At 62.7% G+C, this 23,741-nt stretch overlaps 1 protein-coding gene across 1 annotated transcript in view; it reads right to left on the bottom strand.

The window, feature by feature from the left end:
- MRC2 (mannose receptor C type 2) overlaps window positions 1-23,094 on the bottom strand; it is a gene marked incomplete at its 5' end in the record, with an annotated part of 28,212 nt that extends 5,118 nt beyond the window's left edge. Inside the window, 22 exon segments of the mRNA XM_055790118.1 lie at window positions 8-122; window positions 1,124-1,269; window positions 1,356-1,456; window positions 1,683-1,750; window positions 2,051-2,211; window positions 2,567-2,602; window positions 2,896-3,034; window positions 3,153-3,255; window positions 3,379-3,521; window positions 3,768-3,985; window positions 4,108-4,256; window positions 4,396-4,511; window positions 6,817-6,924; window positions 7,189-7,343; window positions 8,814-9,002; window positions 9,590-9,733; window positions 10,458-10,571; window positions 10,751-10,915; window positions 11,135-11,308; window positions 11,585-11,657; window positions 11,659-11,984; window positions 22,917-23,094. Of these exon segments, the coding sequence (XP_055646093.1) occupies window positions 8-122; window positions 1,124-1,269; window positions 1,356-1,456; window positions 1,683-1,750; window positions 2,051-2,211; window positions 2,567-2,602; window positions 2,896-3,034; window positions 3,153-3,255; window positions 3,379-3,521; window positions 3,768-3,985; window positions 4,108-4,256; window positions 4,396-4,511; window positions 6,817-6,924; window positions 7,189-7,343; window positions 8,814-9,002; window positions 9,590-9,733; window positions 10,458-10,571; window positions 10,751-10,915; window positions 11,135-11,308; window positions 11,585-11,657; window positions 11,659-11,984; window positions 22,917-23,094 (3,121 nt within the window).
- Window positions 23,095-23,741: the final 647 nt, after the last annotated feature.

Genomic DNA, 23,741 nt, shown 5'->3' with positions numbered 1-23,741 from the left:
GACATACCCTGCTCCAGGGGGCTGGCGATGGTGGCCAGGATGGCACCCTGGCTCTCACACGCCTGCTTCGCCTCTGGCCATTTCACTATCTCGGCTTTGTCGTGGCCATTGAAGCTGAAACACTGCACCGGGGGGTGGGGGCATGTGGGCTGGCCCAGGGGGTGCAGCCACCCCGAGCCCAGCGCCCTCCCCACTCAACCACCCTCTGCAGCCTCATCCTGCTCCAACAGCCCTCCTCCCCTTCGCACCCTCACGCTTTCCGGCCCCCCAACCCCTCCCGCACACCCTCCCCTCAGCACACCTCCCTCCCAGCACCCCTGTGCATGCACCCGCACCCCGCGGTGCGCCCCTCGAAGCATCCCCTTGCATGCACCCCCAGCAACTCCCCCAAAACACGTGCACGCGTCCCCCTCCACCCTGCCATTTCTCAGCCCCCCCACCCCACCACAGTGGGGCTGGTGGGAGGCCAGGAGGCAGCTGCTCCCTCTGTCCTGCCATTCCCCTGTCCCACTGTCCCCTCTCCGTCCTCCCACCCCCTCTCCATCCTGCCACCACCCCTCCATCCCGCCACCCCCTCTCCATCCCACTGCCCCCTCTCCATCCCGCCACCCCCTCTCCATCCCACTGCCCTGTCTCCATCCCGCCACCCCCTCTCCGTCCCACCGCCCCCTCTCCGTCCCACCGCCCCCTCTCCGTCCCGCCGCCCCCTCTCCATCCTGCCACCACCCCTCCATCCCGCCACCCCCTCTCCATCCCACTGCCCCCTCTCCATCCCGCCACCCCCTCTCCATCCCACTGCCCTGTCTCCATCCCGCCACCCCCTCTCCGTCCCACCGCCCCCTCTCCGTCCCACCGCCCCCTCTCCGTCCCACTGCCCCCTCTCCGTCCCACTGCCCCCTCTCCGTCCCACCGCCCCCTCTCTGTCCCACTGCCCCCTCTCCATCCCACCGCCCCCTCTCCATCCCACCGCCCCGTCTCCATCCCACTGCCCCCTCTCTGTCCCACCGCCCCCTCTCCTCCCACCATCCCCTCTCCATCCCACTGCCCCCTCTCCGTCCCACCGCCCCCTCTCCATCCCACCACCCCGTCTCCATCCCACTGCCCCCTCTCCGTCCCGCTGTACCTTGCTGAGGAAGGGGAGCCAGCCGCGGGGACAGCCCCCACTCGTGGCAGCGGGCAGCAGCGGGAGGGAAGGCTTCACGGCTGTCCCGTTGCTCCGCTTGCAGATGTAGGGCAGCGCCGTCATGCACTTCTGGTCCCCCCAGTCCTCTGCGGGGAGGGACAGGCTGGGCATGACCCCACCGCCACACCGGGGTTGGGGTCTCTCCGCTCAGCCCGCAGCCCCAGCCCCTCACCTCTGCTCGCCGTCATGTACACACACTTCTTGTCCTTGTTGATGGGCCGGGGCTTGCCCGGTGCCCAGGAGACGAAGTTGAGCAGGGACCCGTCGGACCACCTGGGAAAGGCACCGGTGGGAACACGGAGCCGAGCAGGAGACTTGGCAAATAGGACCAGTTGCAAACCTTAACTGGGAGCGTGCCCCACCACTGCCCTCTATTGGGTGAGGAACCTCCAGCCCAGCACCCCAGGATGAGACCCCCTGAGGTGCAGGTGCTGAGCCACAGCGCTCCGAGAGCAGGGGACAGCGGCACGGGGACGTGGTGGCTTGGTCTCCCACTTACTTGAACCTCCCGTCGTTCTCGTAGGTGTGCAGCCCGATCCACCAGTGCTGCTCCTGGCCCCTGGAGAACTGCACGCCCAGGGAGGACATGTCAGTGCCTCGCAGGGACTTGTTGGGGACAACTGCAGCCACCCCAGCCACGGGGACTGGGCAGCACACACCCCCCAGCTCGCACCACAGCAAAAAGCATCCCCTGGCTGAGCCCCAACCCGCACCCAGGCACTGGAACCGCTGCACGAGACCCATCGTGACCCCAGCTGTCCCCACATCACGTCCCTCTGGCAAAGGACGAAGGAAGCCGGGCAGGGAGCAGCCCGGGGAGGCAGTGGAACCCACTGGCACCCAGGGAGGTCCCCATCCCCCTGGTACCTTCTTCAGGTTCTGGCCCAGGAAGCGAAGCTCGGCCTCGCCATGCACCGACGCCAGCTCCGCCTGGAACCAGCTGCAGATGCGCTGCGCCTGCACCCAGGTGGAGTGGTGCTCGAAGAACTTGTACTCGGCCTCCTGGTACTTCACCCACTCTTTGCTGCCTGCAAGCAGGGATCAGAGTCATGCCGTGGTGTCATGCCGTGGCTGCGCCACCCCCTGCTGCAGCCACCCGCACCCACCACCCTGTCCCTTGGTCCCCCATGGGCTGGGCTGCTTTGCTTTTGCCCCTCTCCTGCAGCGGAGGGGCCTGATCCTGCCCCATCCCTGCAGGCAGCCTCTGCAGCCATGCTGTGCAGCAGGATGCCTGCGCTCCCCTCCCTCCTACGACCCGATGCAGGATCCGTCCCACTCCGGGTAACGCCGCAGGAATGCCCCGCAGGGACACGTGCGATGGGGTGGCAGATGCACAGGGAGAACGGTCTGTGCTGGATGGACACACGGACACAGCCAACACACCTTGGGTCGTGATCTCCGGCTCCTTCACATCGGCACCTGGTGCAAGGGCAGGGAGAGGCTCTCAGCGGGATGCGGGGCTGGGATGCTCCCTCTGGTGCTTCCCGGCAAACCGCCCGTGGGCTCCAAGGGTGAGGTACCCTCCCAAATCCCCCTGGGATGGACAGCACCTCTCCCACCTCTCCCAGCCCCTGAATGAGGACCCCCCACCCACCATAAAAGTGCAACCTGCGGCAGGGAGGTGGCAGAGGCTCCACCACCCTGCAGCCCAGCCCCTGCCAGGTTATCAGAGGTGAGGGGGTTGGATTAGGGGGGTGGTCCTCGCCAGGTACCTTTGGGCAGTTTGCAGATCCAGTCCAGCTGGGCTTCGCACTGCATCGGCATCCACTGCAGGGAGGCCAGGTCCAGCACCGCGCAGGTCCGGATGTCATCGTCGTCGTAGTTACTGCGGTCAAAGTTGTGGTAGAAAAACTGGGGGTCGAGAGAGATGGGCGGTGTTGGGCATTTCCACCAGCGCCACATTTGCCCTCACCCTGCACCCCAAACACCAACCGGAGTCCCCTTGCTGAACCCCCCCCCTTGGACTCACCCCCAGCCCGTCGCTCCACCTCCAGCTCCGGTCCCCCGCGGGGTCCCGCCGGTTCAGGCCGATCCAGAACCAGTGCTGCTCATGGAGCTCCGGCTCCGACTCCCTGCGGGGAGCCGGGGGGAACGATGAGACCCCATCCACGAGGGCCAGAGCACCGGGAGGGCTGCGGGCTCATGCCGAGCCCACTCCGGCAGCGGGACACGCACCGGCGCAGCCAGCCTCTCACCCGAAAATCTTGTTGAGGGTGTTGGCGACGAAGTGCTCCTCCTCGTAGCTGCCCAGGCTGAGCAGCTGGGCCCCCAGCTGCCGGCAGAACTCCTGTGCCGCAATCCACGTCTTCTTCTCTTGCAGTTTTTCAAAGTTGAAGACCTGGGGAAGGAGGAACCAGCAGCGGAGCAGGCTCAGCACCTGAGACGACCTGAGCATCATCCCCACCATGGTAGCACCCCGGGGCACACTGCCACCACTTAGCCCGAGCCAGGCTCACGGGATCCAGGCTGCCCTCTGCGAGCACCAAAACACACCGCCCACCCCCACCGCCCACCCCCATCGCACTGGTGGGGAGGCACATGCACCCCCCCAGTGGCCAGGGCAAGCCCCCCCAACACCCCTTACCTTGTAGCAGTGACGGAGCTTGGAGTCAGAGCTCCATCCCGGAGGGCAGGCGGCGGTGAGGCTGGGGGTGGGGTAGGGACCAGGCAGCTCAGGGTTGACCGGGGTGCCCAGGTTCTGCCGGCAGATGTACTTGGCCTTGAAGGTGCTGCAGTTCTTCACCTCCCACAGCCCCGTGGAGCTGCCGGTGGCCAGGGCCACACAGCCACCCTTGTTGTAACCTGGAGCACTCACAGGAGCGGGGAGGATGCCAACCTTAGGGTCGGACCGTGCCAGGTGGCAGAGCCAGCACCCAACCTGCAGGGACAGCACATCCCCATCCCACCCACAGCCGCCCCCTTACCGGGCTGGTCGCGGTTCCAGTGGGTGTACATAACCTCATCGCCACTCAGCCAACGGAACGCGCCCGTCTCGTTGATGTCCTGCAGTGCTGTCCAAAAATACTCCCCGTCCCAGCCGTAGATGAGGCTGCTGACGTACGCCTGCTCAAACCTGGCGGGGCAGCAAGAGCGGGAGATGCTGACAGCTGAGGTACCCGGCAGCCCGTGATGCTCCAGCCCATGTGGTCGGGTCTTACCGCCCTGGGGGGCTCGCTCTGCAGCCAGCCCCCCGCCACCGGCGTGGTGCTGACCTGTTGGTGATGGTGACCAACGTGGAGCCGTAGTCGGAGCACATCTTGCGGGCATCGCTGTAGGGGACACGGTCCTCACCCAGCCAGAAGCAGGAGGGGCTGTGCCACTTCCAGCCCTGGGGATGGGTGACAGGGACCATCCACCACTGCTCACCCCAGCCCTCACCAGAAGGACAGCAGCAAAGGCGGGGGGGCAAACACCATGTCCCACGTCCCCTGCCACCACCTCCAGCTTCCCCTGGGCGGTCTCCTGCCCCCGGCCGCCCCAGCTTGACCCTGCTCAGCTTTGAGCTCTAACAAGCCCCTGGCCCCAAAGGACATGGCTCCAAGGAAAACAAACACCCAGGCAGCTTCAAAGCCAGGGAAACGGCTTTTCTGCCAGCGTCCAGCCCCAGCCGGGGCACGGGGAGGGGAACACAATCCTCCTCTATATGCCGCGGGGCCGAATCCAGCGCGAGTCCCACCGCAGCCTGCTTTAATCCCCCGCCTTGTTGATGTTGGAGCCTCTCCGGGGCTGGAGACACAATAGCGCCTGTTTTCTGCCAGAGCAGGGAGCGGGGCGGCCCCGGGGCTGGCAGTGGCAGTGGCGGTGCGGGGAGGGACGTGGGGGCTCCTCTGCGAGAGGGGACACGCATGTGATGCAACAGCCAGCCAGGGTGGAAGGGTGAAGGGGCTCAGCCGGGGAGGCAAGTGGCCCCAGGCGAAGGGATCCTCCCAAACATCACCGGGATTTTACCCCTGGGGCACTGGAAGGACTTGGGGGGACTCGTGCCATCTGCAGCATCACCAGCGTGGTGGGGAGAAAAGCAGGAGAGCAGCTTTGGGAGACCGTAAAGAAAAAGACCCCAAATCCCACTTTCTCCCCGCAAGTTCCTGCTCCTGCAGCCTTCCCCCAAAGTTACCAACCCCAGGGACAGCCCCTCCGGGAACAGCACCGACACCCCTGAGCAGCCAAGAAAGGGGCACAGCATGGCACAATGTGGGTCCCCGACATCCCCAGAAGGGTTTACGTGGCCCCACATGGGTCCCCAACCAGCCCTGGGCCTCAGCATCACTAACACCACAGGGGTGCTCTCTCATGCACTGAGCACCACCGCAAGCACCAGGATGGGACCGTCAACCCCAACTGCTGCCTCCAGCTCCCGACCCCGGCGTGCCCCCGCATCGCTCTCCAGCTCTGCCTTTCCATCGCCCAAATCTCCATCCCCCACCTCTTCCTTTCAGGCTGTTCCAAAAATAGAGGGGGTTTGGAAAGGAGAAGGAAAAGCAGCAAAGCCACCAAGAAAAAAAGTACAGTGGCCGGAGAGCACCGAGGCCGATTCTCTGGGCAAGATGCTGCCTCCTCTCCATCAGCCTCTGCATCTGCGTGGCAAACGGCCCCACTGAGGATGAGGAGGGGAGGAAGGGTGGGAAAAGGTCTTTCCTTGGTTCCTTTATCACTCCCAGTTTGCTTCCCAGCGGGTGCATCTCTGCCAGGCACCCAAGGCCAGGGTAAGACTGAGGCTGGAGAGGCAGGAGGGAGTTAAATCTGCACGGGGACATTTGATTAGTCCTCAGGACTCCTGCGGTGATGGTGGCACATGGCCACCCAGTGCCTTGTCCCCAGCACCCACCAACACCGGGGCTCCTCCGGCTCCAGCTGGCAGCCCCCCAGTCTGGCCTGGCACGGCAGCTGGCCCGGCTCCTCCCGAGCTCTGGCAGAGCCAAGTGCCTGCTGGGGTCTGTCCCTGCCGTGATGGGGAAAAGCCCTGGGAGGAGCCCGGCAGCACCTCTCTGCTTGCTAGTCCGAGCGCGAGCGCGCTGGCTGCTCTGAAACGCTGGGAGACGTTCAAGAGTGGCGGTGACGCCCGGCGCGCCGCTCGAAGGCTTTGCACACAGGCACAAAAGCAACTTCCCAGCAAGCGTGGGAACGGGGCGGGCTCGGCCAGCACAACAGCTGGGGAAACTGAGGCAGAGCGCGGTCCCAGCAAGAACCTGCCAGCGTGGTGGCCGTGTCCCCAAAATGCCTGTACCCCCCGGAGGAGGCAGCCTGCCACGGTGCTGAGCACGGGGCTGGCAGCTCCTCCATCCCACCGGGCTCCACGTGGAGCCGCTTTGCTGATGGGTTTTGGCACCGAGAGAGGCAAGGGGAAGACAGAGGCATGAACGTCCCTGCTGGCAACCAAGCTGGCCCACGGGGGAGGATCTTGGACGACGGAGACGTGCGTTTTGTCCCAGTTTTTCCCTTGGCCTCATGCAACCACCGAAGTGAGGGGCTCTGCAGCCACGGGATGCTCCGTGGTGCCAGCAGCCCCCAAGCGCAGACCACAGCTCCAGGTGCTGCTCACCAGAGCTCCCCGAGATGGTTCTGGGGAGAGGTGCCCTGCAACCCTGAAGCCCCAAGCATGAGGCAGAGCCACCTCCCGACCAGGTCCCACTCACCTTTCGGCACCCGTGATCATCCTCCTCCTTCTCCTGGCTCACCCGACCGGGCTTCTTGCAGATGGACGGCAGGGTCTGGTTGCACGGGCTGTCATTCCACCTCCCCTCCTGCACAGCAGGGAGAAGGGCAGGACTGAGCCGATCGGACAGCCTGGGTGATTTCCCACCCCATCCACCCCCACCTTGGGGCCACAGGCTTTCCTTCCCTACCTCAAATCCCCAAGGATGCTGTGCCAGATCCCTCCCACCAGGATGAGCCATGCTCAACCCCAGCCAAAGATGCTCCACGAGGTACCCCCGTCCCTGGCCACGAGGATGCTACAGCACTCTCTGTGGAGGTGCAGGATTAAGCCCCCGGCCCCGGGCTCTCACCGGTCCCCAGATGGTCACACAGTCTTCCAGGCTGTCGCGGAAGTTGTTGGGCTCGAAGGGGTGCCAGTACGTGAACCTCACGGGTGTCCCATCCGACCACTCGAAGTTCATCTGCAGCTTGAGGTCGTTCAGGCCAATCCAGAGCTCCTCCACATCTGCCGAGACAGCAGCGTCGGGAGGTGGAACTCTCTCTGCCTGGCCAAAACCTGGCAGAAACTCCCCGGTGGCACGAGCCCTCGAGCTGGGACAATGTCTCTGCAAAGCACCGGCTGAAACCCGACTGCAGGGCTCTAACCCCAGCGGTGCTACAGGCAGGCGGGGCAGGGCAGGCAGGCAGGGAGGGCAGGGCAGGCAAGCAGGGCAGGTGGGCAGGCAGGCAGGGAAGGGCAGGCAGGGAGGGCAGGGCAGGCAAGCAGGGCAGGTGGGCAGGCAGGCAGGGAAAGGCAGGCAGGGCAGGGCAGGCAAGCAAGGCAGGTAGGCAGATAAGGGCGGGCAGGAAGGGTGGGCAGGGCAGGGGAGGCAGGCAGGACAGGCAGGCAGGGCAGCCAAGGCAGGGAAGGGCGGGCAGGGCAGAGCAGGCAGGCAGGGCAGCGCGAGCAGGGCAGGGCAGGCAGGCAGAGCAGGGCAGCTCCTGCCCACAAGGATGGACCTGTGGAGTGGGAAACGCAGGGGTATCTGCCACCGGTTTTCAGAGAGGTGCTGGCAGCAGCAGCAGCGTAGTAAAAGTCCAGACCCACAGGCCCAGGTCCAGTGAGCTGATGGGTTTCAGCCATTCCCTCACATCCCATCCCACTCTGCTCCCAGTTTGGAGGCACCAGCACATCACCCTCCCTTCTCCACCCTCCCACGGCTCCTGCCTCCCTCAGCATTAAGCCCCTTCAGCCCCCAGCCCCTCCCTGGTCCCCGCTGCAGTCTGGGTCCCCCGATGTCCCCGCGGCAGGTTTTGCTGCCAGCACCTTCCTCTGCGGAGCAGGGCCGGGCTGTCGTGAGCTGTAACCTGGCCGGAGCGGCCACGCTCGGACGGAACAGCAAAACCCAAGCCGAGGGTGACCCTAATGCCAGATGGCACAAGCAGGGTCCGGAGGATGGTGGCACGGGCACCCCCCCGTACTGCCACATGACTGTTTGGGCCGAAACTTCCCAAGCACCATCCCAGCTCCGACACATCCTGATGTGGGAAACTTCAACGCAATTACACCTGGGTGAGACCAGAACTGGAGAGGGAAGCCTGGGATGCCACCGGCAGGCGCCCCCTTCGCCTGACCTGGGGACAGTGACATCCTGGGCAAACTAAGCAGTAAGAGGTGCAGACTCGCCCAGCAGGATCTTTTTCTCCATTTTTTCCACATTAACCAACTGGCAGTAGCACCATCCCCAGCTGCAGCTGCGTATTTCCTTCCTCAGCACCGCAGGCTCCCGGGAGCAGCACTGATATTTGCGGGATGGAGGATGTGCCCAGGACACAGGCTCCTCCAAGCAACACGCCACCTCCCAGCCGGGGGTCTCCACTCCCCTCGCAGCCACAAACAACTCAGCTTTGCAGCCCCCGTCACACAGAAGTGGGATCGCATGGAGCCCATGACCAGACGGGAACGGTGCTGCCGGCACAGCGGGCTCCCCCTTACCTTGCTTGATCTGCTTGGTGACGAACTCCAGCTCGGAGAGGGTGTGGATGCTGACCAGGTCCCCCCCGCTCCGCAGGCAGGTCTTCTTCGCCTCCTGCCAGCTCTTCTTCTCTCCCACCAGACGGTAGCAGTTGGACTGGAAGGGCTGCCAGCTGGGCTCACAGTCCACCTTCACCTCCGACCACGAGTCTGGCAGGACACAAGGCAGCCTGAGGGCTCCCGTCCTGCTCTCCAACCCCCACCTCGGTGGGGAGGAGACCTTGGGGAGGGGACCGCAGTCCCACAGGGTCCTCAGGAGACCCCACAGTCCCATGGGGTGCTCAGGAGACCAAGCCAAAGTAACAGCAGGGAAGCTACAGCCAAAAATTACCACGCCATGGCAAGGTGCAGAGACTGATGGCTTTAGAGCTCTGGGGACAAAACAAAATCCCTTTTGTTTGCAGAGGAGCGATGGCAGAGCGCTGCAGAGAGCACCCCAGGGGATCTCCTGGGCCCACGGGTCACCTCCCGCTGCTCGATTCCTCCCGACCACCCCAGCCGTAACAGCGCCGAGCGCTCCTCGGGCAATGCCCCTCGGGGGGGACTTCTCCCCACTGCAGGCAACCCTGGGAGCTCAACCACCGCTCTGCCCCAGCAAGCTGGAGACACCATGGGCATCTCCACGGGCTTCCGCCACGCAGGGAGCACTCCCCGCCTGTGCCGGCATGGGAGCCCACCTGGCTGGGATACAGGATTCGGGGCTGCTCGCTGCTGCTGCTACTCATCCCCCCGCTCACCCGTCAGAAAGGGGTCAGCGGTGGCATTCGGCTTCTTCTTGCAGACGTAGGGGAGGGCGATGCCGCAGTCACGGTTCTGCCACCCCCCAGACGACTCGGTGCGGATCACCCCGCAGTTCTCCTCGCTGGGGTTGTCGGGCTGATCTGGAAAGCGGGGCAGGGGGGGATACACTGCTGAGGAGCTGGGGCAGAGCCGCCAGCGCTGCCCACGCAGGCAGGGCACTGCACAAGGGCTGGCGCCGGCAGAGAGCAGCTCTCCCTGCTGCCACGTCAGTGAAGACCTGTTTATTTGGCACAATGAAGACGTGACCCCGGGTACCCAGGATTATTTATCGTGCCTCACTGCACGAGAACCTAGAGCATCACTGTTCTACCCAGAGATATCGATGGCAGTCGGGGGGTCACAGTACCAGACCTGAACTGCTCCCACCCGTCCCCAAACCTCCTCCGAGGGTATCACTGTCCCCACAAGTGACTCTGAGTGACAGCACCGGGCATGACCAGAGCAGCCCTTGCAATGGGTCTTTCTGCCCCCCAAACACCCCAAGGTTAGAGATGGACACCTGCAACTGGGGACCACTCTGCCAGCACCAGGCTGGGATGCAATGACCCTCCGAACAAGGAAGCTCAACCCAGGTTACCTGCAGGGCTGCTAAGAGGGACAATTCCCCCTGCAGCACCCTGTGTCCCTGCCCCAGCTCCACCGATGTCCCAGGCTGCCCCACAGTCCCATGGGGCTCTCTGTCCCCAGGCAGCGAGGGGACACCCTGCAGCAGCCCAGGCCACATCCCCGGCCACGGGGGCCAACTCCAGCGGTCACAGGCTGTTCCCCAGCACCCCCATCACCACCACAACCCTCCCATCTCACCAGTCTCCCAGTTGAGGTACTTGAGGGGTGAGTTGTCTGACCACTGCCAGCCTCCGTTGATGTCCAGGTCGTTGAGCCCAATCCAGAGTGTGGAGCTGTACCCAGTCAGCAGCCCTGGGGCCAATGCAGCCACAGGGGCAGGATCAGTCCCCCCAGCCCCAGCTCAAGCCCCAGCCTGTCACCACCCCCAAACCAACCACCCAGGGCAGGCAGAGCAACCCGGCACCAGCCGCGGTGCCACCAGCCCTGCCCCTGGCGAGGATGAGCGCAGAGCCTGGCTGCCACGGTCTCACCATTGATGTAGGTCTGCTCGTGGATCTCAGTGATGCTCAGCAGGTTGGCCCCCTGCTGCTCACAGCTATTCCAAGCCTCCCGCCACGACAGCGTGGACTGGAAGTTGAACTGGTAGCAGCTGTTGGTGAGGTGGTCCTTGTCCCAAAAGGTCTCGCAGTCGTTGCCTGCAGGGACGAGCAGGGTAAGCACCCAACGCAGCCCCATCTGCGGCTCCAAGAAACCCCCACGACCCAGCAACCCCAACAACCTGTGCTGTTCCAGCACCGCAGGCTGCTCGCAGGAGGGGGGATGAGGCAGGAGGGAAGGGGGCAGGCAGGAAAGCCCCCGGGGGGGAAGGGCACGGGGTTTCTGCTTTTCCCGGTGGGATGTATCTCCCCACTTACTCTTTATGGGGCAGAAGCCCCAGCGCTCATCCTTGCCGTAGTCCTGGGTGGTTGCACACCAGAGATGGCCATCCTCCCGTCCCGTGCTGGTGCACTCGTGAAACCACTGGTTGTCGTACTTGAAGGGGATGGTGCACGGCTTCCCGTGCGAGTTGCCCTGGATGGTGTAAATCTCTGGGGGAAAAGAGGAGCCCTGGCTTGAGGCTGGGTCTACCAGGGGCTGGAGAGAGGTTTGGGGTGAGAGGTGAAGGCTGGCCTGCTGTGGGGGCTACGGGGGTGCCCGGAGGCTGCCCACTCCCCATCGCCCCGATCCTGCCTGGTTTTGCAGCCCCAGGGAGCTGAAACCGAGCTCCTCAGGCAAGAGCTGACTGCTGTGGCGCTGTGGCCTCAGCGCACGTTTCGGGGTTGGTTTGGGTTACGGGAGAATACCAATGCCCAGCGAGGCATTACCAGAGTATGGCACGGAGCACAGATCCTCCTCGGTGCCATACGTCCTCCACTGCGAGCCACGCGCCTGGTCCCCCCCTGTCCAGGGAGGAATTGCCTGGGCGGGCGCCGAGATGCTGCGAGAGCTGCTCCCCGAGGCCGCGGCAGCTCCAGCGCATGTTGACCGACTCGCGGTCGCACTCGTAGGTGGCCAAGGGGTGCAGCCCCGCCGTGGCGTTGGCCCCGTGCCACGACACCCCCAGGCACTGCATGGCCCCCACGTTGAAGAGGCGATTTCGTGAGACCCATTTCCACTGCTGGGCCGGGGCGCTGGCGTTGCAGCCCTTGGCGAGTCGCACCAGCGAGTCCTTCGTCTCCAGGCAGCCCTGCGCGCCCGCGTTGTAGATGAGGAAGACTTTGGAGTCTGGGAAAAAAAACAGGGGGAAAAGGTTAAAGCATCAACTGGGGATTCAGCATCATCCCAGCCCTGCCAGAGCATCCTGGCTCCCTTTCCACGCACAGCAAGTTTTGGGGTGCAGCCCTGGGCGCAGCACCCGGCACAGCGGGGACCACCGCTCCCCTGCAGCAATAACCGCAGGGTCTGCCCCTGCGCCTGCGCGTGGGGTGATGGGCTCTGGGCAAGGCCAGACGGGTGGGTGTCTGCACCAAGTGGGGCATCCCCCCGAAGCACCAGCAAGAGGCTTTTGGGCATTGGAGCCGGTGCAAAGAGCTTGCCCACTCTAACGGCACCAGCAGAGCCGTTTGAAACAGCCCCGCAGCATTCCGGGGCACCAGAGCGAGCCCCGCGCTGGCGCCGGAGGAGCCCACGCAACGGCTTCGGCACCGGCCATCTGCTCTGGGCGGAGAAAAACAGAGCAGGGAAGGAGCGAGCGCATCCGTCATTTTTATGTGTATTTGGGGACCTGTTAAAAAAACTGCAGAGCAAACGAGAACGTCGGGGGAAGGTCTCCCCTCGCGTGAACAGGGCGTGATGGAAAACGCCTGCACGCAGCCGCAGCCCCCGTGGGCACAGCCCCAGCCCCAGCAAACACGGAACGTCGGGACCCTCCGAAATCCCAGCGCAGGCGCTGGGAGGCGGGAGCAGAGCGAGGGGAATCGCTGCCAGCAGATACAGCGCGAGCGCAGCTGCCGAGGGAGAAAGGCTGATCTCAGCCCCGGCTCGATGTGACGGCCAAGCTCTGCATCCCCACGGTGACCCCCCAGCCCAGCATCACCAAGGGCCACCCCAGTGCACCAACCCATTCCAAAACCCCAGCCCAAACCAGTAAAGGCAGGGCATCGCAGCAGGACAAGTTGCTCCAGCTGATGTGCCGTTTTTAAGAGACACTTTATTTCCTCAGACGTGTGTTTCTGAGCTTGAACCGCCACCGGGACAGCCACCTCTTGCCCCAGCACAAAGCAGCACATCAACAAGATGACTTTTTTTTTTTTAAAGTAGGGGTTTTTTTGTTTTAAAAGCGACCCTTTTTTTTTTCTACCACAAGCATTCACCAGAAGTCAAAGCGAGCTCACGGGCCCCGCTATATTTAGCTTTGGTTTGCTTTGGGTTTTTGCCATTATATGAATTTTTTGGGCTGAAAAGGTTTTCATTTCCTATTCCCCCACCACCTTGCCCTGCCCCAGCTATGTCGTTACAGGCGGCTCTGGCACATTCAAACAACAAACATCTCAGCTCAGCAAACTCTCCTGACTTGTCTCTGAAAGGAAAAAGAAATGGAGGAAGAAAGACACCCCCATATCATCCCAGAGCTTCAGCATCAACCTGGCTCCAGAAAAGAAATGATGCAAAAGGCCCGTTCCCCAGCTGCGGTGATGTCTGTGATGACCTCAAATAAAGCGAAGCGAAGCCCGTTCGCACGGTGATCTCCAAGGAGTAGGCTCTGCACACGTGCAACAGAAAAAGGCAACGACTGGAAGAAGAAACATTTATTTCTCGGAAAATATTTTTCAAATCACGGGAAGTGACAAAATCAGCAAAAATCCAGACAGGGCCGATTTTGGCTGGCGGAAGCTCCAGTCCCTTAACTGGGGCTGCTGCTTCCCTGCCCGGAGCTGGCTTGATCCTGACCTGGACACCAGGAGACCAGCTCAGCCCCCCACCAAGCACCCACCGCACCGTGCCAGCACCACCCCCGGCACAGCCAGCCCCTTGCCCTCCCCTTCCCACGAGCAGCGAGGGGTGGTGCAGCGCGGTGGGCTCTTCAAGCCCTTCTGGGGTCATGCAGCATCAGTGCACAACCAAGTACCAGGCTCTCCGGCAGGATGAGGCCTCCCTGGGTCACAGGCTGATGCCACTTGCTTTGCAAGGAGCCAAACGCCGGGTGCCCTTTGGCTGTAGGAATAGCAAAAGCTGCTCTACCATGAGCATCACCACAGCCGTTAGCAGCAGGGGTCAGCAACGGGACACCCTCCTCTGCTTATCTGCTAGCATTATCTGCATTGCATGAAAAAATGAATAGCACCGTGGGAAAGCCCTGGAGTGGTGTCAGGGCGCTCAGCACCACATTGGGGCCGTGCGGCACCGTGCAAGGACGATGCTCGACAGCAGCCATGCAGCAGCATGGCGCTCGGAGGAAACTGTCCAGACCGGAGGGGGCAGCCCCCGAGCCAGAAAAGCACAAAATATCATTTTACTCTAAAAAGAGAAGAGTTGGAGGTAGGAAATTATAGGCTAAGGGTTTTGGGCTGCCCACGCACACAGCAGGCAGTTCAGCCCATGGCCCCTTTGCTCGAAGGAGGCAGAAGACGGCACCCAACGCGGCCCCCTGGGTCCTCCCTGAGCCACGGAGGAACGGGAGAGCTTTAGCACCGGCTCAGCCTTCGCACCTCCCCGGTGCTTCCATCTTCTCCCCTTGAAAAACTCACTGTGCACCGACGGCAGGGACCCACTCCTGGCATGGCTGGAGCTGGGGGGGGCGGCCAGCACCAGCGAAGGCACGCATCAGCGATGGCACGTGCTCTGCTTCACCCAAAACACGCTTTTCCTTCACTTATTTATAGGGAGTTCGGGGGTGATGTGACCCCCGCTGGTGCCCATGACATTGGCAGCGGTGCTTGGACAGGCCCCTGATGGATGAAAGGTGCTTTCAGCCCCCCTGACCCCAGCCCCCCGGCACGGTCGAGCCCAACGGGCTTCAACACCCACAGAGCGAAGAGCTCCCAGGGGAGCCCAGGCTTTTGGCGCGGTCCCGACCATCTCCCAGCCGCCACCTGCAGAGGAACCCCCGGCACGTGCCAAACCGCTCAGTGCCAAAACCGAGCGCCCAAGCGAGTGCTCCCCGCCCCCACCCACGCCAGGGAATGGGATGGATGCAGGGATGAGCGGGATGGGGCGAGTCTGTATCCGTGAATCCCTTCTCCCATGCCGGTATCCCACAGATACCTCGCGGAAGGCAGCTCCAGAGGAGCATCCCAGTGGGACTGGGAATGTCCCTGTCCATTCCAGGGCCCCCTCTCCTGCCCTGCCTTCTGCACCTACAGCACAGCTACGCGTGACTCCTCTCAGAGATGCTCCTCAGGTTTCTGCACCTGCCTGTGGACCTGAAATGCCACCGGCAGAGCTTCCAGCCACCCTCTGGCTATGGAAACCCAACCACGGCAAACACTGGCAGGTCCCTCCCAAAGAGGAGCTGCCCTCCGGCACAGGACGAAGAGCGCTGGAAAATGCAGCTGCTGGATGCTCTGCCTGGAATCACCAAACTTAACCCAGGGCTGGATCTGATGGGTGCTGGGGTAGGCACCCTGTACACCCTCTCCCTCCTGCATCCCACATCTTCCCAGCAAGACCAGCTCAGAGCAGCTCTGCTCCATCGTGTCCTGCTCCTCCTCCCTGGGAAAGCAGAGCGAAAGCCCACGCTTTCAGCAGGGATGCTGCCTCACCCCAGCCCTGGCGACACCTGCGTGCTGCCTCTGGCTTACTGGTATGAGCACGGAAAGCAGCCGGTGTTAGGAGGCAGCGTAACGGTGGGGACAGCGGGGAGCTGGGTGGAGTGGGACACCGGCTCTGCCTGCAGGAACAATCTCTCCTCCCACTGGGGAATACTGGGATGCATGCACTCCGGCACACTGGGAGAGGTTGGCTTTGGCACCAGTGACCCAACACAGCAGAGATGGAGAGGCTGTGATGCTTTGGGGCAGCCCTCATGGGAGTTTTTATACTCCATGACTGGCTCCAGTCTTGGGGTTTTTCTTCATTAAAAAAGCAATTTTTTAGCCAGCAAAGTCTGAACTGAAGGGAACGCAGCTCAACCCTGCCCACAGCGGCTGCACCACCCCACAGCAAACAAGGAAAGCTTCACAGCCCACAATTGTGGGGAACGTGGGCAGCACTGGATGAGAGGCAACGGGGACAGGGAGGCTCCAGGGGAGAGAGGTGGCCGTTGGTGGTGGCAAACGCAGAAAGCGCCGCAGCACGACGCAGATGGGTGTCCTCAGCACCACCCTGCCCCGAGCACGTCCCAGCCTGGCCACCCACACCAGGACACCCAGAGCACCCCTGCTTCATTGCATTTGTCACCCTGTCATCACCAGCAACAAACACAGGGAGCAAATTTAAGAGGACTGGAGCTAGAGCTGGACCCTGGTCCCAGTAACCCCGGGCGGGAGCAGCTCCAGGGCTCTGGCCACAATTTCATCTGCGCGCGGCTGAAAGCAAACGCTGGCCCCAGCTGACAGTGCCGCTCCGGCTCTGTGCCCGCATCCCCTGCCCACCCTGCCACCCTCGAGCTCCGCTGCCAGGCTCATGCTGGCACCCACCTGACGGCAGAGCCCTTCACACAGCCCCAGGGCTCAGCACCATCCTGCAGTCACCCTGGCGAAGGTGCTCCCTGCCCCCTGCTCTCACTCAGGACTGCTCTTTATTTGGGGTGTCCTGAAAAACTCAGCTCCAACCCCACTTGTGTGGGATGCTGAGCACGCACAGAGCAACAGGGTCGATCCCCTCCTCGAAGGTTTCGGTGCTGCATACACGACTGCAGATGTGGTTTGCTCCAAACCGCCTGGCACGGTGCCCCCCACCGCAGCACCAAACTGGGCATCCAGGAGCTCCTCAGGGGCTGCAGTCGCCCATGCGAGGAAAGCAAGCCTCCTAACACACACCTTCGTTGGGATTTGGGAGCCCATGCAAAAGCTTTACCCATAACATCCCACAGCGAGAAGCCCACCCTTCACTCACACGGTGCATAAAGAAACGTCCTTTCAGCCTGAACCTCTGGGTTCCACGTGCTCTCACCCGCTGGAAAACGGGGCACAGCAGCCCCCGGCCACCTGCTCCCAACCGCCAGCGCCTCACCCCGCTGCTGCTCCCGAACCCATGCCACACAGATGCAAGAGAAGCTGCGGGCAGCGGCGGCTCATTCACAATGACAAGGCTGGGGATGCACCAAGCTCGGCAGGACGAGCAGCAACAGAGAAGCAAAACCCTCAGAATAAAAAACCCACAGAAAAAGCAGCAAAAAGTGTTGCTGGCCAAATACAGAGGGGTTCACCCAACAGCGCAGCCCTGCCAGCAGGGGAGGGAACTGCTGGGTGGGGAGAGGACCAGCCTGAGAAGTCACCCTCGGTGACATCTGGGGGTGCAGGACCCCAGGGCTGCACCCCAGCACTGTGCCTGGCCGGCTCCACCGATGGACGCTGCAAGGGCACAGAAAACCCTCCGTACCATCTTAAATTCCGTATTATTGGATGAAATATTCCTCTGGAGGAAACCCCCCTGCCTGGAAAGGAGTTCCCAGCAAAGCCCCGTGTCACCGCTGCTGGCATCTGTGCTCCCAGCAGTCGGTCCAGGCGTGGCTGATGCCATCCCTATGGTCTCAACGTGGAGAAGAGCAAAAGCATGGCCACTGCCGTAAAGAGCAGCAATGTTTGGCCCCAGGAAGGAGCCTGTGCATCCCTCAGAGGGCTGCGAAGGGGAAGCAGTGGTAAGAGAAGCAGCAGCTGTACCCACAGGAGCTCCCAACGGCAGAGCTGGCGCATCACTGCTGCCATCGGCCCCGGGATGAGAGAGCAGCCCGCCCCAGCCTGCGGGGAGGGCATCGCTGTACTGCCTCCCCCCCCCCCCGAGCTGCTTTCTGGCACTGATAAACTCTATGCAACTCCTTAAAGGGGAACTTCAGACCGAAGGAAAAAAAAAAAAAAAGAAAAAAAAAAAAAGGGAAGGAAATGCAGAGGGTATCAGCAGCCCCAGCACATGCCCCGAGCTTCTGGCTCAGGAGGGGGCACTGGCACCGCTTCCACTCTGCTCGAGAAACGATGGCAGACACCAGCCTCCCCCCTTCCAACACCCTAAACTAGAGGTTTGAGTCAAAACAGTGATGCTGCCTGACATCCCACAGGCTCGCCCCAGCCCAGCACATCCCCAGGGCTTGGCTGGGCCAGCCCCAGCCACGGGCAGCGCCGGGTGCTGCAAGCCAAGCTCCAGAATAAAAGAGGATGGTCGTTGTTTTGGTTTTTCAAAATAATCCTCAGGGAATAAGGAGCGGATCTCTTGTCACAGGGAAGAAAGCGAAGCTCCTGCTGGCCTGGGTGAGGGTACGAAGCAGCAGGACCAGCACTTGGAGCAGAGAAACTCCTCTTGGCTCGCCCAGTGGCGCAGAGGAGCTGTTTATATGGTGGGAGCTGTACGAGACAAGCTCCTTACTTGGCCGCGACCACGAAGGCTACCTACCACCCTGCTCACTCTGCTGCCTCCTAAGGAGTTTGGATGGGGTCCACATACCGCGTTTCAGCCTTTCTGCAGACATTAAAAAGCTCATTCTCCCCACACCCTGCCCAGGATGCAGACAAATAAACGCATTCCAAGGGGACGCCAGCCCGTGGGCGGCTCAAGTGTCCCCCTGGCAGGGGACAAGGCAGCCAGGAGCCCCCACATCCACCTTCAGGTACCCAGCAAAGGGTAGAAGGATGTAAATTTTCCCCAAATTTCCCACAGACCCCCTCCAGGCTCCAGCCCCGCAGTGGCTGCATACATCCAGAGGCAGAAATCCCAGGTTTGCCGACCCCCCAGGAATGCCAGAAGGACGCAGTGCCAGCCAGCCAGCGGGCTCCAGCGGGATGGAGGAGTGCGATGGAGCCGCCGGGAGCACCCCGGGGAGTGGCAAAGGATCCCTCCCACCACCCTGTCCCGTCCCACATAAGTGTTCTCACCCAGCCACAACACCCTGGCAGTGGCAGCCTCTGCCGTGGCCGGGGGGGCTGCTCTGGCCCCCGCTCATCTGACTGCCCCCAGTTTGCTCGCCTTGAGGCATTGCCCACCAGCACCGCAGAACCCTCCCGCCAGCAGATTCACAACCACATCCAGAGGCACGATGTGACATGCGGGACAGCCCTGACACATGTCCCCATAGACACAGCTTCAGCACAGTTGGCTGAAAACTACTACATTTTTCAACACTCCTAAAGAAAGTCCCCCAAAAAAAGATCCCGAGATTTCTCCTCCCTTGTTTCTCTGGCACTGTTCCTGATGTTAACACTCCGAGCAGCGCCATCGGTGTCTCAGGATGGGGGATCCCCCATTTTGCCAAAACCAAGTGTGTCTGCACAGCAAGGATCAGCCCCTGGTGTTCCATGGCTTTATTGGTTTTTATTTAAAACAATGTCTAACATGAAGCTTCTCTCACCGGGTGCTCTTCGCTTGCCCAAGGGCAAGACTGGGACAAATGGGGCCGTTTCCTGCAGAGCCCCGAAGGTGCTGTGTCTGGATTCAGGGGGAGGAAAGGGAAAGGCTCAACTTCCCCATTCCCAGCCTCAGCACCATCCTGCAAACACAGAAAATGCCCCTTACATCCCTGTTGCAAGGGTGCAGCGGAGGACCGAGCTCTCGCCGGAACATGGATGAAGGGAGCATCACACTTGAAAAATACCCCGTGCCCCCTGCAAACAGCCAAACCTTCGCTCCCGGGCTGAAGAGTACTCCCAAGATTTTGCAAGTCAATCCACTAATCATTTTCTAATCCTTAATTAATTAAAGATGGGTCCTTTAAGAAAAAGAGCATCTGTGTGGGTCTCTTTTGGGCTCCGAGCAATCTCAAGAATGAGAAAAATGTCAGTGCTCCATGGTCCCAGCACAGTTCAAATTAATTAAAATCCTGCTCCTTAGCTGCACGTGAAGAACAAAATTTTAGAAATTGCTTCAACAACCTTTCAGGGAAACGGCTGGGTTGGGATGGGCTTCAGCGGGCTCCAGGGCACTCCTGCTCCAGCATCGGCCACGCTCCATGGAGCCAAGCGGCACCGGGACCTCCGGCAGAGCCACCAACACGGCACCCGCTGAGGTACTGGAGCCAGAGTCCCCACTATGGATTTATCAGCCAGAAAAGATGATTTAGCAGACAGCAATTACACCCTCAGGAGCCATTTGCTGTCATTTTGGGGCAAAAAAATTTCCCCGGAAAATATTTCAGGAAGAAGGAAGGCAGGAGCGTGCCTCTGCCCTGCAGGGAAAGGTGCAAAATCCAGCCAGAAATAAAGCCAAAGAGAGAAACCTGCAACGTGGCTTTGGCCACCGCCAGGACCTCATGCCCGAGGACATCTCACGTGCCAGCAAGGCATCCCGGGGCAGCATCTTCACGCACGAAACCTGCCGGGGCCACCACGCGCCCGGCGTGCCTCTGGGGGAAGGGGACAGTTTTGCACCGAAGGCTAAATCTCTTTTGCTTTTCATTCTTGTAATTCTTGCACAAGCCGCTATCCCTCGCCCTCCTGCCTCAACCCCGTCCCACCCCGGCTGGCTGCTGAGGCTGCAAGCGTGCCAGGGCAGCGCGGTACCCGGGTGTCCCCTGCCAGCCAGGCGGGTGCTCCCAGCAAAGCCACCTCCGTTCCCATTCCTGCTCCCAAATAATCCAGAGGAGACCGAGTTGTAATTTCTTGGAGCTGCATCTGCCATGCACCAAGCTGTTTCCATTGCGAAGAGGGAAGCAGGGGGCAGCTCCGTGCAAAGGCTGCTCTGTTCGGTTTACGGGCTGCACATTCTTCCCTGGGTCCCTTTTGCCCCCTCCCCACGAAGCCGACGCAGCAGGTCCCACCGTGGGTCCCACGCTGCGCGCCGGTCAGGTGGAGAAGCTGCTCCAAAGCATCGGCAGTGCCACGTCCCCGCACTGACACGGGGACCTTGTCCCACCCGCAGCCACGGCGCGATGGAGCTGCTGCCTCAGTTTCCCCAGGGCAGGCACATGGGTGCTCAAGCGGTGCTGCGGAGGGGGCTGCCAGCAGCGATATCCCACCGGGGAGCCACAAATGCTTCCCGGCTGTCCCGGTGGCAAGGATTTGGCACAAACTCCTCAAGGAAGCGACAGCCTCCCAAGAGAAAGCAATGCTGTCTGCCGGGCCAGCTGCTGTGGCCCCCCTGAAAGAGTCCTTGCAAACAGCACTCATCCCAGGGACCCTTGGGACAAACCCATCCTGATCCCAAAATCCCAGCGAGGGTCCCTTCCGAGCTGCAAACCCAGCCTGGGGCTGGGGGGCCCTTGGATGTGGCCCCCACATCAGCGCCAGCCCCTGCACCCCTCGCCCAGCCGCTCCAAGCCAGGGCTGATGCTGGGGAGGGCGGTGGGAAGCCGGGATGGGGTGGGGGGCAGACTCGAGGGTGCCCGCAGCCCCTCGCCCTCGGGATGCTGAGCGCAGGCAGCACAGCACCGCGGGCTGGCAGCAGCTGAAAGCCGCCTTGTTCCTCGCCCTGCCCCGGCGCGGGGGTCGGCTGCCACCGTGCCCCCGCCTCGCCACCACGACAGAGGTGCCTCTGTTGGGCGAGGGGCACCCGCCAGGCCCCGGTCCCTCCGGGGTTTTCCAGGGTGAAATGGCCAGGGTCGGTGCGTCCAGGTAGCCGAGCCCTGCTGAAACCCAGCTACCCCCTTCAGACCCGCGGGAGGAGGGATCTGCGGCCCCCCCGGCACATTACCGGAATTTAACGGGAATTTTGCAGCCGAAAGCTGGAGGTTCAGCTCAGATGGCTCCAACCAGCAGCAAACCTTGGCAAGCACTGTCCCCAGCGCGGGGGTCTCCTGCCCCACTGCGGGGGTCTCCTGCCCCACTGCGGGGGTCTCCTGCCCCACCGCCGCCTCCTTCCTCCAGCTCTTGGACCAGCGGTGTCTCCTCCAGCCGCAGGCTGGACCCCAGCCTTGGCCACCATCGCTGCCCACGATGGTCACCCGCCATCGCTGCCCACGATGGTCACCCACTGGCATCACACCAGCAGCCCCCGCGCTGCCCCTCGCCCTGCCGGCGGGGCTGGGGGAGAGGGGGCACTGGGGGGGGTGGGGGGTGGGCAGGGGACAGTGCCCTCCCATGCTGCCGCTTCCCAGTCTGCTTCAGATTTGCTGGACATGCTCTAATAAAGCAGGCCAAGGGTTTATGGTTGTTATTTTCAGGCAAAAGTTGCCAATTTAGCTTTTTTTTTTTTTTTTTTTCTCTCAATAGGGCCAAATTAATCCAAGGAAGCAACAACAGCAGCTCCTGGCCCCTGTGCTGGACTGTCCCGGGATAAAAAGAGTCCGACATGGCAATTCCAGGGGCCATCCCACCGAGCCTCACGCCTCTGGCACAGGGTGTCTTCGGGAGGTTTAAAAAAAAAAAAAAAAAAAAAACCGCACACAAAAAAACCCCCACCAAAAACCCCCACAACCCGCTGACTTTATTGTGAGAAGTTAAGAAACAGAAGGAAGTTTGCAAACACCCCCCCGGGCCCCGATCCCCGGCCCTTTTCTATAGGATTAACCCGCCGGGAGGGGGGTCAAGATGGGAGAGGGAGGAAACCTCCAACAAAACACTTCGGCCCCTGCCCGCCCTCCCCCGCCGCCAACTGCCCTCCCCGGGGAGACAAAGGGCCGGAGCGGGGCAGCGGGCGGCCCCCAGCACCCCCCCGCCTCGACCCCCCCGGCCCCCCCCGGCCGCGGAAGCGTTTCCGCCGGGTTCGCCAGACGCTGCGTGGCTGCACGGCGCGGGGAGTTAAACTAAAAATAATAAAAAGCGAAGGAGAAGGCGGCGGAACGGGGAGCAAACACGAGGCGGCGAAAGCGGAGAAAACAAAACGCGGCGGAACGAACCGCGACCGAAGGAGGATGAAGTAAAACAAACCGCGATAAAAGCAAATAAAACATTCCGGGAGGAAATAAAGCGGAGCGATGGGAACCGCGCCGGAGCGAAGCGCCCCCCCCGCCCTCTGGGTCCCGCCGCCCCCCTGCCCAGGCAGTGCCCCGCGGGGCCGGGGTGGGGGGGGGCCGAGCGCAGCCGGGGGGCTCCCCATCCCCCCCCCCCCCGCTGCTCGGCGCCTGCCCCCCCCTTCCCCCAGCAATGATAACCTCGCGGAAAGCGGGGGGGGGGGGGGGGGGGGGCGCGGGCCCACCTGGCTGCGCAGCGCCGAGCACCAGCTGGAGGCCGAGGAGGCAGCAGAGGGGGGCGCCGAGGGGGGCGCGGGGGGGGCCGCGGTGCCGCCGAGCCGCGCCCCATGCCCGGCGCTGCCCCGCTCCGCTCCGCGCTGCTCCCGAGCCGCGGCCGGGGACGGCGGGGGGGAGGGGGAGGGGGAGGAGGAGGAGGGGGAGGGCCACCGAAAAGGGAGAGGGAGGGGAGAAGGGGAGGGGAAAAAAAAAGTACAAAAAAAAAAAAAAAAAAAAAAAAGCCGAGGCGTGTGCGGCAGCCTCAGACACTGCGTCAGCGGGAGCCGCGGGGCCCCCCTGGGGCGGGGGGGGGCGGGGGGGGTCCCCGTCCTGCTGCCCGCGGGGGGGGGAGGGGGGGCGGGAGCGGTGCCCAGCTCGCCCGTCGCATCCCTGCGAAGCCCCCCGGAGGGGCTGGCTGGCTCCGCCCTGCCCCCCAGGGGTCCCGCCGCATCCCCTGCGCCCGTGGTGCGGGGCAGGGCCGAGGGTGCGTGGGAGATGCGCACGGTGCCGCCGGCCCCGCTCACAAGCACCTTCCCTTGGCCGGGCACACAGTGGGGGGGGGCACCTTGGCTGGCGAGGGGGGCCACGGGCTGCCCTGGGCCCCGGCCACACGTTTGCACCAGGTTTGCACCAGGGGTGCAACCGAGGGGTGATTTCACGGTACTGCAGCACCAACGCAGCTGAACCCTCCACCCACCCATCCACCCACCCACCCATCCACCCATCCACCCATCCATCCATCCACCCACCCACCCACCCATCCATCCATCCATCCATCCACCCATCCACCCACC

This window comes from Falco peregrinus, chromosome 18 (assembly GCF_023634155.1).
Source record: "Falco peregrinus isolate bFalPer1 chromosome 18, bFalPer1.pri, whole genome shotgun sequence".
Taxonomy (NCBI): domain Eukaryota; kingdom Metazoa; phylum Chordata; class Aves; order Falconiformes; family Falconidae; genus Falco; species Falco peregrinus.
Note: the sequence above shows the minus strand (reverse complement) of the source record. Positions and strands in the feature narration are given on the sequence as shown.